We start from the raw sequence: 19,083 nt of genomic DNA, 5'->3' as shown, positions 1-19,083 counted from the left end.
CAGGAGGCGGAGGTTGCAGTGAGCTGAGATCGTGTCACTGCACTCCAGCCTAAGCAATAGAGTAAGACTTTGTCTCTGAAAAAAAAAAAAAAAAAGTAGAAGAAGTGCATTCACGATGGTGCAGACATCAGCAGTTTCACTTACAGACTCACATTCCTGTTGGGAATTTGTCAGAGATTGAGCCAAATGAGGACTATAGGGAAGCTCCTGTTTCATACCTATTCCTGAAATCTGGCCTGCCTTCCTGATTTAGGGAAGACGTGTTCCTCTGTTTGCCTGCATATTACAGAAAACAGCCTGTGAAAGAATCTGCAAGCATGACTTACAATTGTAACTTAGCATATCGGAAATTTCTGTTGAGGCCATCAATGGCTTGCATGTCCTCTGGAGTCAACTCAAGGTCAAAAACCTGAAAGGAAGAAAACACATTAACCTTTCCCCAGGACAGCAGTTTCTTCCTGGGAATACAAGGCTTTCAGAGGGCAGAGGCAAGGATGGCAATATGGAAAGTATTTCTGTCCTCATTGGCCTCTAGGTGAGACCTCTTCCCCCTGAGTTCTGCTACCATCCCACCTCCCTCCTGCTCTGCTCCACTTCTAAAAGAAAGACAACTTATCAATCTTAGACATTTCTAGAGAATTGCTTGAGACAGAAAAAAATAAATTCTTTATCCTAAACAAAGGCAAATCTGGACAAAATACCTGCTTCCTTGACTTGACCACACTTGGTGCTTGGTGAGGATTTTCCTTACTCACTTCCCCTGGAACTTGACCCAGTCTTTGACTGTGCAAGCCTTGGAACACAGGACAACCTTGCTCCAAGAATCTGTTGGCCTTAGGAAAGCATTTCCTGATCAATTGTTCTACCACACCACTTGCTCATTGCAGGCCCCCAAATACTATTTCCAGCTGCTACTAAATAGTACCAAATACTACTTTCTTACAAAAAAAAAAAAAAACTTTTTTGAATATATTTATCTTACTTAAGCCAAGAGTTGTTTTTATTTGAAAACACATAACCCCTGATAAAGAATCCCTTAATAGCAAAGAAAAGAGATATTTGGTTTAAAAAAATTAAGTTCATTATTTCATGCAAAAGACAGAAAACTCAGAGCCCTATGTATCTGTCCATCTATGATCTACATATCTATCTAATGTCTCTCTTTCTCTCTCTCTACCTATATCTGCCCATTATCTACCTATCCACCCATACATTTACCCATCAGTGATTCATCTTAAAATATACTCCAAAAGTGACATGGTTGTCACAGGGATATGTATTAACATGTTAAGTTAAATTGAAAAATAAAATACAATAAGTTTTTTTTCTATATTGTAGCAAGATTTAGATTTGCCTATTTGATTTTAGTATAACTTTAAAAATTTAGAGCTACAAAGTTGTGAAACAAATACATTAGAAAATATGCTTCAAATATCATCCTTTGTAATAACTAAACTCATGTTGATTTTTCCAGCTGCCATCTTTACATGGACAACAGCATACATAGTCTTTAAAAATTCTTTTAGAATTCAAAACAAAGTAAATTAAAGACCACTGATTGATTTAATGGATTGGAGTGTATATGAGTAAGTCTTCAGGCAAAATCTTTCTTCATTGATTTACTATTAATAATTTGGTCAGTCTATGAAATTATACCTAGCTTCCCACCTGCCTGGGGCACTGCCAGGGGAAAGGTGATAAAAGATGACCCAGAAGGTGTCACTGCATTTAGGATCTCACAGTCCAGAGAGCATACTGACATCTTAAAGAAAAACAATGTTAAGTTAAAAGGGAAAAGACTCACTAACAGAACCATGCCAGGCACTATTGTGGTGAAAAATGTGCTACGTTGTTCCAGTGGTTATGTATGTATGACATGTAACAAAGCAGGTAATCCTATTTGAGTTTGATCATAAAATACAAATGGAGATTTGTCAGATAGAGGTGGTGAAGGAGAGAAATGAGGGTCCTTAAAGTTATTTACCATGTAGAACTCCTGAAACTCATGAAAATGGTGGGGTTGAAATTTGCTTAGTGTCACACAACTAGTGAGTGGCAAAGTCAGTCCTAGAGGTGATAAACTTTAGAACTGTGAATCCAGTGCTCTCTCTTCATACTCTTCCATCCTGCCCCCCTCCATTAGCACACAGAGGAGAGAAGCATGGGCATGAATGACATGTGGCACATTCCCTCGTGGAAGAGAGATGGCCCAGACCAGAGACCATGGCTCACTTTGGAGCAAAACCACTTGACCTGTACCTGGAAGTTCTCTTTGATTCTCTTCTCAGAGAAGCTCTTGGCCAGGCCCACCACCCCCGGCTGCAGCTGGTAGCGCAGGGCAACCTGGCCTGGGCTTCTATTGTGTTTCTTGGCAATGGATTTCAAGGTTGGCTCCTCCAAGAGATATGGGCTATCTGGGTCCATCCTGGAGAAAAATAACAGATATGAAGAGTATAGATGAAAAATCTAGAGTGTGCTACCCCTTTTGCCCAAAGCCCCAGACAACGAGAGGAGAAGATACAGTATAGTATGTTTCGAAGTGTCTCATAAATATTCATAGAGATTCATTTTCAATTGCGGCAAACTGGAAACAACTAAACTACCCATCAATAGGTGAATGGATAAACAACTTGTGGTGTGCATATGTCCATACAATGGAATATTTTACAGCAGTAAAATGGAAAGAACAGACACTTGCAACTACAGGAATGAATCTCACAGACAGGTTGAGCAAAAGAAGCTACACAAAAGAATATATATGACTTCTTTACACAAAGTACTACAGCAGACAAAAGTAATCTAAGACTGAAAACATTACGAACATAGTAGCCTAGAGGTGGGGAGGAATTGTCTCAGAAGGAACACAAATTAACATTTTTGGGAGAAAGTTTCTATATCATGACAATAATGTGGATTACAAAGTACATTCATTTATCAAAATTGTACAGCTAACATATATGCATTACAGTCTATGTAAATTTCACCTTCAAATCACTTTGAAATTGTATTTGGAGTGGGGTTGGGAGAAGGCAGATATACAAATGAAACAGGAGGGAAGGAATGTTGGTGACATTGAAGCTCAGTGGTGTTACATGGGAATTCACTACACTGTTGTGTTCACTGTTCTATGTTTGACTTTATCTACAATGAAATGCTAAAAGTTTCTTAATCAATAGAGTTGCTGATATAAATTAACTCTTTGATACTCTTATTACCAGTTTGGGTCTCTTTGGGATCCCAGGGCACTGTAGACAACTAGAACAATGTCCTTGGACTTGCAGAACTCCAGGGTTTGCTCTGGTTGAGGTAAGCGTGACATTCCACCTGTAATTTTTCAAGACCAAAAGGTGTCAGAATACATGAGCGAATAACCACATGTAAATTTTAAAATGCTTTGAAGGAATATCTAGTACTATATTAATATAGGTACTGTGTATTTCAGATTGGTCATTTTCCCCATGTACCTTCTGAAATGCCTTCAAATTCCATCATTGGTCATACTAATATGATAACTTATGTATTCTTTTTTAATTAGTGTTTTTAAATGATTAAAATCTCTTGTGCCCAAATTATAGTCTCTACATGACATTTCTACTCAGAGAAACCAAAATTTATTAGAAAAATGGCTAATTCCATTTCTGACTGGGGAAGCTACAAGTTCACCCTAGAACAGCTTACATTCTAAATAGCAAAGAACATTAAAAAAATGAGGCAAGGCAAAGGACCAAGAAGCTCATTTGAAAAGTCTTCTGCTGGTCAAAATGATGGCAAGTTGAGCATCAAAAAGAATAGTAACTACAATGGTTAGGAAAATGACATATTTGTTAAAATTCACAAGTTCAAATGACGTTAACCAAATGTGATCAAATCTTTAGCTCTAACTTTCAATTTACAGAAAGTACAAAAGGAACATGTTAAATTGTATCACATCACTGGATCAACCAGTGTATCCTATACTGAGGAAAACTTTACAGGAATAAAAGCCTTAAGTTTTCATTAGTAAATTGAAGGAAAGAAAGAGGCAGAGTGAGAATGAGAGCCACGGAAGAAGAGGAAGAAGAGAAGATAGAAGAGCAAGAGGAGAAGAAGGAGGAAGAGAAGAAACAGAAGAAGACAGAGGAAGGAGAAGAGGAAGAGGAGGAGGGAAGTTAAAAAAAAAAAGAAGAGAGCAAACTTATTTATTAATAGAGTGATTCGGCCGGCCTCAGTGGCTCAGACCTGTAATCCCAGCACATTAGGAGGCCAAAGCAAGCAGACTACGAGGTCAGGAGTTTGAGACCAGCCTGACCAACATGGTGAAACCCCATCTCTACTAAAAACACAAAAATTAGCCAGACGTAGCGGTGCATGCCTGTAATCCCAGCTACTCAGAAGGCTGAGGCAGAAGAATCGCTTGAACCCGGGAGGTGGAGGTTGCAGTGAGCTGAGATCATGCCACTGCACTCCAGCCTAGATGACAGAGTGCGACTAGGTCTCAAAAAAAAAAAGAAAAGAGTGATTTATGAGACATATCATCCAATTGCAATGTACGGGCCTTATTTCCACATCAATTTAAATGAATCAACTGTAAAAATATGATAAAATTATATTTTAGCACTCATGATATTTAGTAATAGCAAGAAATTATTGCTACTATTTCAAGTGGTATAAAAAGATTCTGGCAATGTTTGAAGATTTAGAGATTTTTTAAAATATTTTCAGATAAAATGATATAATGTCTGCTTCAAAATCATACAGAGGTAGAATTATCTATGTAACATGTTTGGTTGTGAGATAATTATTGCTTAAGTGTGAGGATGGGTACATAAAAAGTAAATGATTATAACGTGAGGGGATATTCAAAAAATTGATTGAAAATGTGCATTACGTAGAAACTATACATGGATTTCAAAAAAATGCACTAAAATAAACTTGTACTAAGTTGTTATGACATGTCTAAACAGGATCTAGTTTGAGGCATTGAGAAAGATAAGACGACTCCCCTATCAGAGAAACATGAATTCTGTTAAATTGAAGAACAAAAATCAAATTTATTGTGAAGCATGGGTGGAAGAATGGTGAAATTATGGACTCTTTACACAAAATTTATGGGCAAAATCCCCTAAAGAAATCAAAGAAGGAACGAGATGATGTTGAAGATGAAGCCCACAACGGCATACCATTCACATCAATTTTCAGGAAAAAACATGTATCTTTCTAGTGCCCTAATTAAAGAAGACCAATGATTAACAGCAGAAATGATAACCAACACCATAGATATCTCAACTGGTTCCGTTTACACTATAGTGACTGAAATATTTAAGTTGAGTGAACTTTCCAATTCATGGGTGATGAAACTGTTGTGGCCAGATGAGCTACAGACAGGAGCAAAGCTTTCCAAGGAAATTTTAGATAAGTGAGATCAAGATCCTGAAGCATCTTCAAAGAATTGCAAAATGAGGTGAAACATGGCTTTGCCAGTACAATCCTGAAGACAAAGCAAAATCAAAGCAATCGCTACCAAGATGTGGAAGTGGTCCAGCCAAAGCGAAAGGAGATTGGTCAAGAAAAAAGGTCATAGCAAGTTTTTTGGGATGCTCAGGTCATTTTGCTTATTGAGTCTCCAGAGGGCTAAAGAAGAATAACAACTGTTTTGAGAAAATTAGCCAGTTTTAGTGTGAAAATACCCACAAAAAGCCTCACCAGGGCCAGGTGCGGTGGCTCACGCCTGTAATCCCAGCACTTTGGGAGGCCAAGGTGGGCTGATCACAAGTCAGGAGATCAAGACCATCGTGGCTAACACAGTGAAACCCCATCTCTACTAAAAATACACAAAATTAGCAGGACATGGTGGTGGTCACCTATAATCCCAGCTACTCGGGAGGCTTAGGCAGGAGAATGGCTTGAACTCGGAAGTTGGAGTTTGCAGTAAGCCGAGATCGCGCCACTGCACTACAGCCTGGGTGACAGAGCGAGACTCCATCTCAAAACAAAACAAAACAAAACAAAAAAGCTTCACCAAAGATTATTTTTCACCATACCAATGCTACTACTCATTTTTTTCATCAAGCAAGGGCAATTTTGCAAGAAATCTGACAGAAAAATCATTAGTCATCCACTTTACAGTCCTGATTTGGCTCCTTCTGAGTTCTTTTTGTGTCTGAATCTTTAAGAATCTTTAACAGAGACTTTTTTTTACAGTTAATAATGCAAAAAATACAGAATACATTGACATGATTAAATTACCGGGACTCTCAGTTATTTAGAGATGAACTAAATGGCTACTATTTGCTATTAGTTCACATATACTTAGCTCATATACTCATAAGCATATACTTATGCTTTAAAAACTATACTGAATTTGGTAAAGCTTGTGTTGAAAAATAGTTGATATCTTTATTAACATCTTTTAATTCCATTTTTCCATGAACTTTTTGAACTCATATTCTCTATATCATTTTTAAAAATTTTACAAAAATAAAAACTTTTAAAAGTAATAAAAGAAATATTTTTATGTTAGATAAAAGAAAAAATACCAGATCACCTAGAATTTTACCAGAACCATGTAGCAACCTCTAATCATTTTGTATGCTTAATTTTAGTCATTTTTGTTGTTCTTAGATGTTAAATAATTGTTAGATGTTAAATAATTTAAAATTAACATATACACTGAATAGTATAGATTAACATATTTTATAAGAATCCTGATTTTATTCATTTATTCTCCCTTCCTCCATATTCAGCTTCTGTGCCCCAGAAGAAGCCAGTTACACTTTTGTGTCATGAACTTACTTTCTCTTACATTAATTGGTTTATGAAAGGTACATTATGGTGTTCAAGCCAAAGACACATGAGAAAAAAATTGGTAGAAAACTTCTGTGAAAATTATTCTTCTGTCTTTAGAAACAGCCCCAGAAAACCCTCTCTGCTGTGCTGAACATGAATGAGGAGACCTATCCCCCAATTGCTATTAGGAGCCATTCTGAAGCTATAAAACATGGAGCACAGACAAAATATGTTCATTTCAAGAAAGTATCTTACAGCTTCTAGAGCAACCAAGACCCAAACTTTCTATAAGTGAATCAACTTTAAGCCTGTTTGAATTGAGTTTTCTGTTTCTTTTGGTTTAAAAGTGTCCTGAAAAACAGAATAGCATATAATTCTCTGATATGCTTTTGATATAGTATTACAAGCTTTCCCTCTTTGCTATTAGTCTTCATAATATCCTCTCAAAGATCTCTATGAAGCCATCAGAACTTTATTTCCTCATTTGTGGAAATTCAACATTCTAAGCATTTGGTTTTAGAAATGATATATATATATATGTTCATATATATTATATTACTATATAATATAGATGGGAGTTTTTAACACATTTTGATTGTCTACAAATATCCCTAGAAATATAAAACTAAAACAAAGAGTATACATTTTTGAACTGCTTTTTGTGTAATTATCAAAATGGTCTACACAAAGCTTTATTTAACAATGTCATAAATCATGTTTGATATTTGGCTATACTGGATGTTTCTTTAAAAATCACGTTTTAATTATGATTTATATACCTCCTCTTTCTCACTCCTTTCCTCTGCTCTGGCTTTAGTGCTCACCACTCTGAAGCAGGCCCTGCATGGCTTCCCATAACCTCTATGCCACTAAATCCAGCCCCCTTTATCCTTCCCTATTGGAGTGTTTGCTCACAGTAGGATCCACCTGTGTCTGACTCAAGCCACTTCAATGCTCTTTCTTTGGCTCCTGATACCACAGCCTCTGGGTGTCTCCACCTGTCTGGCAGCTCCTGTTCGATCTCCTTGCCAGTGCCTCTCTGCCTCACCCTCTCCTGTGAACTGTCCTGCCTATTCCTTTTCATTCCATGAACTTTCCCTAGGAAGCTAATCCTTGTCTGTGAGTTGTTACCATCTATAAAGCAATGATTCCAAACATCTGTACCTCCACCTAGACCACCCCCTGAGCTCCAGACCAAAGCGACCACCTCCCAACTCTGCCTCCACTTGGCTGTCTCATAGGAATTTCACACATCCCCAAAGAACTGAAGTCAGGCTCTTCTACTCCACTCAAACTGCTTTTTCTCTAGTATTTTCTCTTCTGTGAAAGGAACTGTCATCTACACAGGTGATATAAAGCCAGAAACTTGGAAGCATGATTAAGTGGCAAGTGTGTGAAGAGCAGAAAGTCAGAGAAGGCCCCGGTAGGCTAAGGGCTCACCTGGTTGCAGGTGGGCTTCTACTTGAGCCCTGGCTTGTTGAGGATGAGTTCCAGCAGCTTGCGACTGAAATTAGACACCCCAATGGACTTGGCTAGACCTGCGTCTTTGCACTTCTCCAGGGCCTAGGAAGGAAGGAAATGGATGGTAGACCTTTGCTGTAGTTTGTCCATTTCATTTGTCACTGGCTTTTTATAAACTGAAAATCTGACTTATGATATATTACAATTATAATGAATCAAACTGTTTTATCACTTGAATAAATTAATTTTGAATGCCCTTTCTTGTTCTGTATACCTATTTGTCTCCTTAATTCTATTACATGCACACTCGGGACACCAAATAAACATAAAGCTGCTTTTCCATTTCCTCTTACCTGTCCCACTCACTTCTATGGTACCTATTTTGCTGTTAGGATGCAATAGTTAAAAAACTACACCACAGTCAAGAGCAAAAGAAACTCCTCAGCCTTTCCTCTAGTAAAGGGTTTGTTGTTACCTCTTTCTACAATGATAAAAATAAATGAATGGTATAGGTGCTGCAAGGGCAGGTTCACTGTCCTGCTCCTTCCACCCTCCTGCTGAGTCAGGCCGCAGCTGTTCCTCTTTTGTGATGTGTTTCTGTCCTGGGATAAAGTGCTGACTCCTTTTGTGCTTCTCTATGCTGACTCCTCTTTAGGGCTCATGTCCTCAACCTGATCTCGGGTAAAGTTGCTTCCATGTCTATGTAGAGCCATAGAGGTTAAAATTAAACATGGACCATAGGGGTCATCTCATTCCACTCCCTCACATCACCGATGAGAACACAGAGGCGCAGAGAAGTTCCATGTCTGAGGTCAGAGACCTGCTGGAGTGAAAACCCCATCTCTTTTGACCCCTCCTTCTGTGATTCCAACCTCACCACACAGTGCCACCCGGTGTCTGCAGCAGAACATATGTCCCATGTGTCACGAAGGTCCAAAGTGTCAAAAATAATGTTTCCACTGGCATCCTTAGGCAGCAATTCCTCCCCAGACTGGAAAACAGAGAAAACAGAGGATAAAGAAGAAGGTTTTCTATGAGAATTCCCTTTCTGGTGCTTAAGGAGCTTAACCACACCACTTTCAGGAGGCTGTGATTATTAATCTGAGCATGCATGTGTGCATGTGTGTGGATGTGTGTGCTTGTGTGTCTGCATGCGCAGATGTGTGTATGCATGTGTGCATGTGTGTGTGCATATGTGTGTATGCATGAGTGCATGTGTGTAGATAAGGATATGTGTGGATGTGCATGTGTGTGTGTGGAGGGGGTCGGTAAGAGAACACATGGGAAAAAAGAAAGATGAGAATAATCTGAGAGACTGTAGCAAAACACTTTTTCTCCACAGTTATCTGCAGGGTCCTTCCTCCGTACACCCCTACACTTCACTAAGAATGCTGTCCCTACAGTTGAAATTTATTTCATTTCCGAAGGACAGGCTGGTGTGGAGGACAGAGCTTACCGTAACTATTGATCAGTGTGTTTAGCCTCAGTTTATGCTCACCCAACTCAGATAATGAGGACATCAGATGTGCTTAGGCAATGTCCACTGTGATGACAGGTTGGATCAGTAAAGCCCAAAGGAGTCCAGTTGTGCCACATGTGCCACCCCGGGTACCTCTCTCTCCTGGGGGCTGAGGGGTACATATGGGAGAAACCCTCACCATAAAGAGGTGGAGATTTCACGTTGTATCTCTGTAGTCTGTAGTAACCTAATAGCTCAGAATCTACACTCAGGAACATAATTATTAAGAAATGCAGGGCAATGCCTCATCTTTCTAGCACAGAGGAAGTGAGATCATTGAACCTGCATCTTGCTTAAGGCTGGGGGATGAGCACAGACAGAAAATTTCAATGTCACTCGGCTGTGAAGGAGACTCGTGAATGATTTAGCAATTCTATGCAATTCACTGAAACCTACCTCTCTCAGAAAGAACCCAGGAAATCAAGCTGGAATGAGACAATGGAGGTGCTAATAACAGTGATAAAACTGTTTGGGGCATAAGAAGGGAAAAACAAAAGCTGACCTTCATAGCCAATGGATTGTGGATAATGAAGAGATCCACATAGTCCAGTTGAAGTTTCTTCAGTGACCTTTCCAGGGCTGGGCGAATTAATTCTGGCCTAAAGAAAGTTGTCCAAAGCTGCAGTGGACAAAAGAAAAAGTAGCGTATGATTTCACATATTTGGGGACCAAATTAAACATAACAGTTAGAAATTGACACGTGAGTAACAAAACACTGTGGTCTAAAACTAAAAGAGCTGGGGCTACGTTTGTGTTATTCAGAGTAAATTACATCTTTGATGAGATGCTGAGATTTACTTGAAAGGCTGCAATGTAAGAAAACTGTGAATAAAACTTAGATGGAGCAGGAAAATCAACTTTAATGCATCAAGGGTTAATGGCACCATCCTCTGAGAGCAGTCAAGAAATGTCAGGACAGGGGGAATGGAATCTACTGTCCTGTATAATGAATTCCTCAAAACAATTCTGCTGAGAGATGCATCCTAACAACAAGTTGTCATCAGTGTAAACATGCATAGGATGTATCTCCAGAAACCAAAGCTTTGTTTATATTGGAAGAAAGGTTTTCCACGCTAGGAAAATGTTATAACATTCAGGAAACTCAATGCCGAGTTGAAAAAAGAAAAAAAGTATTTCCTAGTCTGGAAATATGTCCTGAGAACAATTACTGATGAATTAATGGAGTGGCCCCAGAGTGCCTTGGGTTATCATATAACAATGACTTAAGAATGATCAATATCATTTTATATAGGAATAATATCTGCTGCTCAGAGACATTGAAGAACTGTGTCCCACCTTTCACACATTTCAGAGCAAAACTACAGCCTCTTCTATATTTTGATGATGTGCCTTCACAATATTAGGTAATAAATACATTGTTCCTATGTTTTGATAATGTGCCTTCACAATGTTAGGGAAATACATTGTTCAAACTGAGACCACATTGTTTTTCTAAATAATACATCTGAACTGACGGTGGCCTCTGGCCACTGCACACACAGAACTTTCACCTTGGTAGTGTAGAAAATGTCCTCTCTCTTCACAGTGCCATCAGCAATCTTCTCTCGAATGGCCTTTCCGACCTCCTCCTCGTTTTGGTAGAAGAACGCTGCATCAATGTGATGGAAGCCTACATCAATAGCCACTTTGGTGGCTTCACCAGCCTTGCTCTTGGGGGGTCTATAAAACAGGAGTAAGAGGAGTCAATGATCTGCCTGACTCAGAGAAAAATCAATAGATTTCCATAGTGGCATTTTCTTTTTCTTTTTCTTTTTTTTTTTTTTTTTTTTTAATCTTTTACTTTGGGTTCAGGGTGCATGTGCAGGTTTGTTATATGGATAAACTGTGTGTCACAGGGGTTTGGTATACAGATTCTTTTGTCCGCTGGGTAATACGCATAGTACCTGATAAACATTTTTTTCTGATTCCCAACTTTCACCCACCCTCCAACTTCAAATAGGCTCTGGTGTCTGTCATTCCCCTCCCAGGATCCCTGGGTGTTGTTCAGCTCCTACATGTAAGTGAGAACGTGCGGTATTTGGTTTTCTGTTTCTGTGTTAGTTTGCTTAGGATAAGGGCCTCAAACTTCATCCATGTTGCTGCAAAGGACATGATCTAGTTCTTTTTTGTGGCTTCACAGTATTCCATGGTGTTTATGGACCACATTTTCTTTATCTGGTCTACCATGGATGGGCATTTAGGTTGAGCCCATGTCTTTGCTACCCAATAGCATCTTCACTACCTACTGGCCTCCTGCTTCCCTTTGGATCACGTAGGTTTCCATGATAGACCTGCACACTCTGAGGACAGCAACTAACCTCCTGTAAGTTTCTACTCCCAAATAAATCAGTGGAATGGGCTTCACCCTGGAGCATGGAAAAATCACATCTCATTCCATAGGAATCAATTGTACAAGAATAACCAACAGGAAAACTTCTGATACTGGGAGAAATTTTCTAAGTCACTCAATAGGAAGGACAGGTCAAGTGATACACACACACACACTACACACATATACAGCTGACTGTTGAACAACACAGGTTTAAACTGCACAGTCCCACTTATACATGATTTTTTTTCAATCAAAATTACAAAGTGTGCCTGCTTCTCCTGCCTCCCTTCCCGCTCCTTCACCTCTTCTGCCTCTGCCACCCCAGAGATAGCAACCCCAACCCTTCTTCTTCCTCCTCCTCCTCAGCCTACACAGTGTGAAGACAACAAGGATGGAGACCTTTGTAACAATCTACTTTCACTTAATGAATAGCAAATATATCATCTCTTCCTGATGAGTTTCTTAATAAGAGTTTCTTTTCTCTAGCTTACTTTTCTCTAGCTTCCTGTATTATAAGAACACGGTATATCATACATATAACATGCAAAATATGTTTGTGTTATTAGTAAGGGTTCCAGTCAATAGTTGGCCTGGTTTCACCCAGGACGGAGATGTCACCTCACCAAGCTGGCGTTGCAACATTTGGACAATAATATGTACACGCTCTGCCTCAAATTTCAAACAGGGGATAGTTTAATGACTAAATCTGAGATGCTGCCCTAGCAAGCTTCCTAGAACAGCAGGACAAAAGACAGAGAACACACACGCAGGAAAAAAACTTCTCATTCCTGCAGTGACTTCAGGTAAAAACACCAATTAGAGTATTAAGGAAGCTTCTTTTCACTTAGTGCGTTTAAAATGTCTGAATATTAAGCACATGCATGTAGTACAATTTATTACAGTAAATGAGGGGGTTATGGGGAATTTTGTTCTATTCTCTATGGCACTTTTCTGTCTCTTCTAAGAGTAATAAACATTACATAAAACATATATAAGACACACATTATGCCTAATGGATGAAATGGACAATTATGCCATTGGAAACCTACTGACCCTTTCTGGTAGCTGTTATCTAGTGATATCTCATGACAGAGTTCTACCAAGATTGAGCCCATCCATTGGTTTCTCATTTTGGGGGTAATCCCTCCAAAGCAACCCCAAAGCCGCCCTTACATTACTGTGACCAGAGTGTGACACTTCAAGTTCTCTGCCATGAACTGAGTGGGTGGCTCTATGGTGTGAACTGAGTGGGTGGCTGTATGGTGTGAACTGAGTGGATGACTGTATGGTGTGAACTGAGTGGGTGGCTGTATGGTGTGTTTGGGGAGAAACACAATTCAGTCCTTACTGTGATGTTGTACCCCCTAAGTCTTCCCATCGAATTACCTAATGTTTCAAATCACAGTGTCTTCTTACATGGCAAAAGGCTTGGATGGTCGAAACTCCCTGGCAAATACTTCCAGCCCCAACAACCTCACAGCAAAGCTGCCAGCAAGCATTCATGCTGGCTTCCGCTTCCCCTGGCCCTTGGCCCTTCACATTTCTAAGCAAGAGTGGAGCCAAGCGTGCGGTCCTAGGCCGGGAACGGCTGCTCATCCTCTTAGTGCAAAAAAATATAAGACCCTTCAGCCTCCAGGGGTCCACTTACATGATCAGGAGCATAAGTGCCAAATCCCAGCGTCGGCATGAGGTGTCCATCATTCAGCCTCACAGAATGGCTTTGCTTCAGCTCCATCACCACCCACAGCCCAGCTAATCTGACTCTGCCTTTCCTTCTGTATCCTCACTGAGAGCCCAGTAGGAGACAAGGCTGCCGCGTTCTTTATTTCCATCAAATACAAGATGGGTGGGGCGGAGATTATAGCTGCCTATAATTTCAAAATGAAGTTGAAATCAATCCATTGACTTTGTTCTGATTCTTCCAGGTCTCTACAGGCCTGTCTTACAGGAAAATCGTACAGAAATATTTGCATGCTAGAGGAGTTTGAATTTTCTCTTCAGCGTTGTACACACTTGATTTCTAAGTTAAAAAATTAAACATGCTGAAAGAAACTATCAACAGAGTAAATAGACAACCTATGAAATGGGAGAAGATTTTTGCAAACTATGCATCTGACAAAGGTCTAATATCCAGCATCTATAAGGAACTTAAATAAATTTACATGAATGAAACAACCCCAATAAAAAGTGGGCAAAGGACATGAATGGACACTTCTCAAGAGGAGGCAAACATGTAGCCAACAAACATGAAAAATGCTCAACATCACAGATCATTAGAGAAATGCGAATCAAAACCACAATGAGACACTAACTCACACCAGTCAGAATGGCTATTATTAAAAAGTCAAAAAAATGACAGATGCTGCCAAGGTTGTGGAGAGGAGTGAATGCTTATATACGGTTGGTGGGAATATAGATTAGATCAGCCATTGTGAAAGACAGTGTGGTGATTCCTCAAAGACCTAAGGTCAGAAGTACCATTCAACCTAGCAATCCCATTAGTGGGCATATACCCAAACGAATAAAAATTTTTATATTATAAAGATGCATGCGTGTGTATGTTCATTGCAGCACTATTCACAATAGTAAAGACATGAAATCAACCCAAATGCCTGTCGATGATGGGCTGGATAAACAGGATGTGGTGCATGTACACCATGGAATACTATGCAGCCATAAAAAAGAATTAGAACATGCACTTTGCAGGAATATGGATGGAGATAGTGGCTGTTATCCTTAGCAAACTAACGCAGGAACAGAAAACCAAATATTGTATGTTCTCACTTATAAGTGGGAGCTAAATGATGAGAACACATACAGGGGAACAACACACACTGGGGCCTATTAGAGGGTGGAGGGTGGGAGGAGGGAGAAGATCAGGAAAAATAACTAATGGGTACTGGCTTAATACCTGGGTGATGAACTAATTAGTACAACAAACCCCCATGACACAGGTTTACATATGTAACAAACCTGGACATCCTGAACATGTACCCCTGAACTTAAAATAAAAGTTTTTTAAAAAGCATGCAAATATGTCTTTGATAATTGCACCAGACTTATTTTACAAGGTATAAAACTATCATCAGGCTAGTGATTCTAAACACTAATTTTCCCAGAGGACCTAAGTTAACTTCCTCACCATTCCTTTCATCATAAATCCCATAACAATACCTCGCTGAAAATTTATTGAACAAAGCCTGACACCTGGTCCCAAGCACACATGTAACAACATTTCTTAGGAAGACTTTCTCCTACTTTCATTATCTTTGTCTTCTGTACCGAGGCCCATTTCATTTTTTGATTCTCATTGTCTTGTTTTCTTGAATCCTTTTGGTGCGAAAAACTTGTCTGAAATCAGGGATAAAGTCTGTATTCTTGCCTTTCCTTCAGCCATTGCCTCTTTCTGGAACAGCTTTCTCTATCCCACCTAGTTTTCAGCAGTTTAATGACTTCTTACTTATCCAAAATGCACCTCCTCCAACCACACATCCTTTGACTCCTTCTATGACCTCCCTAGATGAAGTTGATGCCCTTCCCTGCATACCTTTTATTATATATAGCTTCTACCATCCAGACCAAAAAACCACATCATTCAAATTACATTCTCAACTAATAAGGAACTTCTGCTAGATAAAACACCTAACTGATGTTTTCTTTAATGCTTCTATTATGTTGTGCTTCTTGCAACCTGTATTTGTGCCATTGGTATTTTACAGCCAATTATGAAACATACAATTATAATTTATCTTACTTTCAACTTATCCTCTGGCTGGTCAAGGTCAGGACTCTGTCTGATTCCATGAGTCCATTTGGTTGCATTTATCTCTACATTGTGTTTGCTATAAATTTGATGAGAATATCCTTTTATATTCCATTGCTAAAGCGTTTGCACTAAACAGAGATGTTGTGTGTCAAGTCACAAGAAAATTCTGTCTTCATTGACGTGAACTGTCTGGAATCCACAATTCAACAGGCTAAAAATTTGTCTAACATTCTTGCAATATTTATCTGTATTTTGCACTAAATGCTTGGCTAATGTAAAAAAAACACTGTTTCTCCCCTACTTCTGATTCAGGAGTCTAGGAACTTAGTAGTGAAAGAAAATGGGCCAGTTTCATTCTTAGCGAAGCCATAGCAGGACTTCATGCTCCCTGGCCCTATTCTCATTACACTTGCATTAAACATTATCCTAAAACATTTCTAGATTTGATGTCATGCCTTATGGCATGTCGTTTTCAGAATCCATCTTCCGTTGGTAATTGGAAAGATGATTGTCTCTGGTTTCCCAGCACCTTTTTTATTTTCTAAGATTTCTAGAAGACTACTAATGAGACAGGATGGAGCTCCTTGTCTCATGAACCAAGGGAGCTCATTGTTCATGAGACAGGAAGAGGGCAGATGGCAAGATGTTCCACTAGATCCCTGCCTCCTGGTACTCATGCCCTTGGGTAAACCTCTTTTCTTGAGTATGGCTGGTACTTGCGTCTTTATTCTAACCAATAGAATACTGTAACTCCAAAAAAAGTACTTCCATCATTAGGAAAGACAGGATTGCCACTTCAATCACACTAACCAGCTCAGCAGTCTTCTCAGCTTGCAGGCTTTGATAAAATGAGTGGCTTTGTTGGAGAGGCACACATGGAGAGGAACTGAGGCTGGCCTCAGCCCACAAGCCAGCTAGAAACTGAGGCCTTCCAGAACTCAGCAAGGTTGTTCTCCTCTCAGAGCAAGTCTCAGCTATCAGCACCTCCCTTTTAGCTGCACTGAAAGAAATCCTGGCGGGTTTTCTCTAGTGGGGACCACCAGATAGGATGATGAGGGGATAAAAATGTCTTCTTTCCCACACCAAGTGAGTTATTTATCAGAGGAATAAAGGATGTTTGAGCCCTTCCATATCAAGTATCATCTTGTTTTAAAACGTTTTGCTGAACAGCAAGAAAAGTCATTATTTACAGCAAAACTACAAAGAGTTGGATAGAGTCCCAAAACTCTGATGGGAGATTTAACCATACAGAACAAGAGTTCAGCAAGCATGCTGCAATTCACGAGGAAAGGGTAACCCAAGGTTATGAGAGAAATGTGAACATCGCATGGCGATAAAACACCACACACCTTGCTGTGGTTTGAATGTGTCTATGTGTTGAAAGTATAATCCCCAATGCTGAGTGTAAAGAGATGTGCCCTCTAAGAGGTCACTAGGTCACAACAGCCTGCTCTCACGAAGCACTGACCTCATTATTGCGAAAATGGGTCCATTCTCGTGAGAGTGGGTTACTGTAAAAGTCATTTCGGCCCTCTCTTGTGCTGTCATCCTCTTAGCCTTGCTTTCGCGCTCCCTGCCTTCTGCCATGGGATGACACAGCACAGATGTCCTCACCAGATGTGGGTCCTGTGATCTGGGACTTTCAAGCCTCCAAGACTGAGCCAAATAACTTCCTATTTTTTATAAGTCACTCAGTCTCAGCTATTCTGTTACAGCAACAGGAAACAGACTAAGACACACCCATATAATCCTCTCTGAATAAAAGGGAGTCCATTGTCAAGCAACAAAGAGAAATGCAGCCCGACTCGCTGGAGAAACACACCTCACCCCTCCTTTACCACCCCACACAAGCAGGGAGCCAAAAAGATCAACTTTCAGAGTTCTCAAAATGCCCTCTGAAAAGTCTGATTCAGACCATGCCTTCTGACTGGGAGTCTGGTTCGTTAAGGCCGCTGTGACAAAGTACTGTACACTGGGTGGGTTATAAACAAAAGACATGGATATCTCACGGATCTGAAAGCTAAAAGTCCAAGATCAAGGCGCTGGCAGACTCAGGGTCTGGCAGGGGCCTGCGTCCTGCGTCACAGACAGCTGTCCTCTCACTGTCCTCATATGGCGAAATGGGCATGAGATCTCTCTGGGGGCTATTTTATCAGAAGCACTGGTGTAGTTTGGACGTTTGTCCCTTCCAAATCCCATGTTGAGGTATGACCTGCATTGTTGGAGGTGGAGTCTAATGGGAGGTTTGGGGTCATGGGGTTGGCCCCTCATGAATACATGAATGCCCTCCCTGGGGAGGGGTAAGGTCTTACTCTATTAGTTCCCAAGAGAGCTGGTTGTTCAACAGAACCTGGCCCCTCCCCTCCTTCCTGCTTCCCTCTCACCAGGCGATCTCTGCACACACCAGCTCCCCTTCACCTTCCTCCATGCTTCGAAGCAGCCTGAGGCCCTCACTGGAAGCCCAATCCTGAAACTTCCAGCCAGCAGAACTGTGAGCTGAATACACTTTTCTCTAGAAATGACCCAGCTTCAGGTTCTCCCTTATAGCAACAATAAATGGACTAAGAGGGACTCTAATCCCATTCATGAGGGTTCCACCCTCACGACCCAATCACATCCACAGGACCTACCACCAAATAGCATTACCTTGGGGGTTAAGGCTTCATATATGGCTTTGATGGGGATGGAAAGATTCCTTCCATTGCACAGGGCAAAGGGAGGCCATAGCTGCGGGGTCATTCTCATAATAGTCAGTGTTCTGGGGCTGCTCACTGCCCCTCACTCCCAGGCCTGCCCCACCCCAGTCAAGGCCTTCATGCTGCTCTGAGCCACCTCTCCCAGGTCCTGCATCCCAAGCAAAGGTGCTGGCTCAAATAAGGTCTCCTGAGGCTCACTCCCTGCCCCTGCAACAAGATGGCCGTGTCCTTGTCAAGTTCTTCTCTAGGAAAATGTGGGACTCATATAGAGACTTGTACCTACCTGTAGAGGTTGTCCAGAGTCTCCTGACACCTCCTCTCTCATCATTGGTTTTTGTCTTCAGTCTCACCTTCTTGGTGATGTCTTTGTCCCTGTGTCACTCTAATCAAAGTAGCTCCCCAGTCCCCACTGTGTCTCTCCATCTCACTCCTCTGTTTTAGTTTCTTCAGAACAATTGTGACCAGAGCAATTGCCTGAATTATTCACTTATTTTGTGGTGTGTTTTCAAATTTATTGACTGACTTCTCCAACACTAATCACCAC

General features: G+C 40.5%; 1 protein-coding gene across 1 annotated transcript; it reads right to left on the bottom strand.

Moving 5' to 3' along the window:
* Nucleotides 1-322: 322 nt before the first annotated feature.
* Nucleotides 323-13,812, bottom strand: LOC113224919 (aldo-keto reductase family 1 member C15-like). The gene is given in 9 exon segments (XM_031936240.1): nucleotides 323-409; nucleotides 2,260-2,425; nucleotides 3,216-3,291; nucleotides 3,294-3,324; nucleotides 8,206-8,330; nucleotides 9,142-9,217; nucleotides 10,248-10,364; nucleotides 11,257-11,425; nucleotides 13,700-13,812. Coding segments are annotated over 9 exon segments (960 nt in total).
* Between the last annotated feature and the right edge of the window lie 5,271 nt (nucleotides 13,813-19,083).

This window comes from Piliocolobus tephrosceles, chromosome 9 (assembly GCF_002776525.5).
Source record: "Piliocolobus tephrosceles isolate RC106 chromosome 9, ASM277652v3, whole genome shotgun sequence".
Lineage (NCBI taxonomy): Eukaryota > Metazoa > Chordata > Mammalia > Primates > Cercopithecidae > Piliocolobus > Piliocolobus tephrosceles.
Note: the sequence above shows the minus strand (reverse complement) of the source record. Positions and strands in the feature narration are given on the sequence as shown.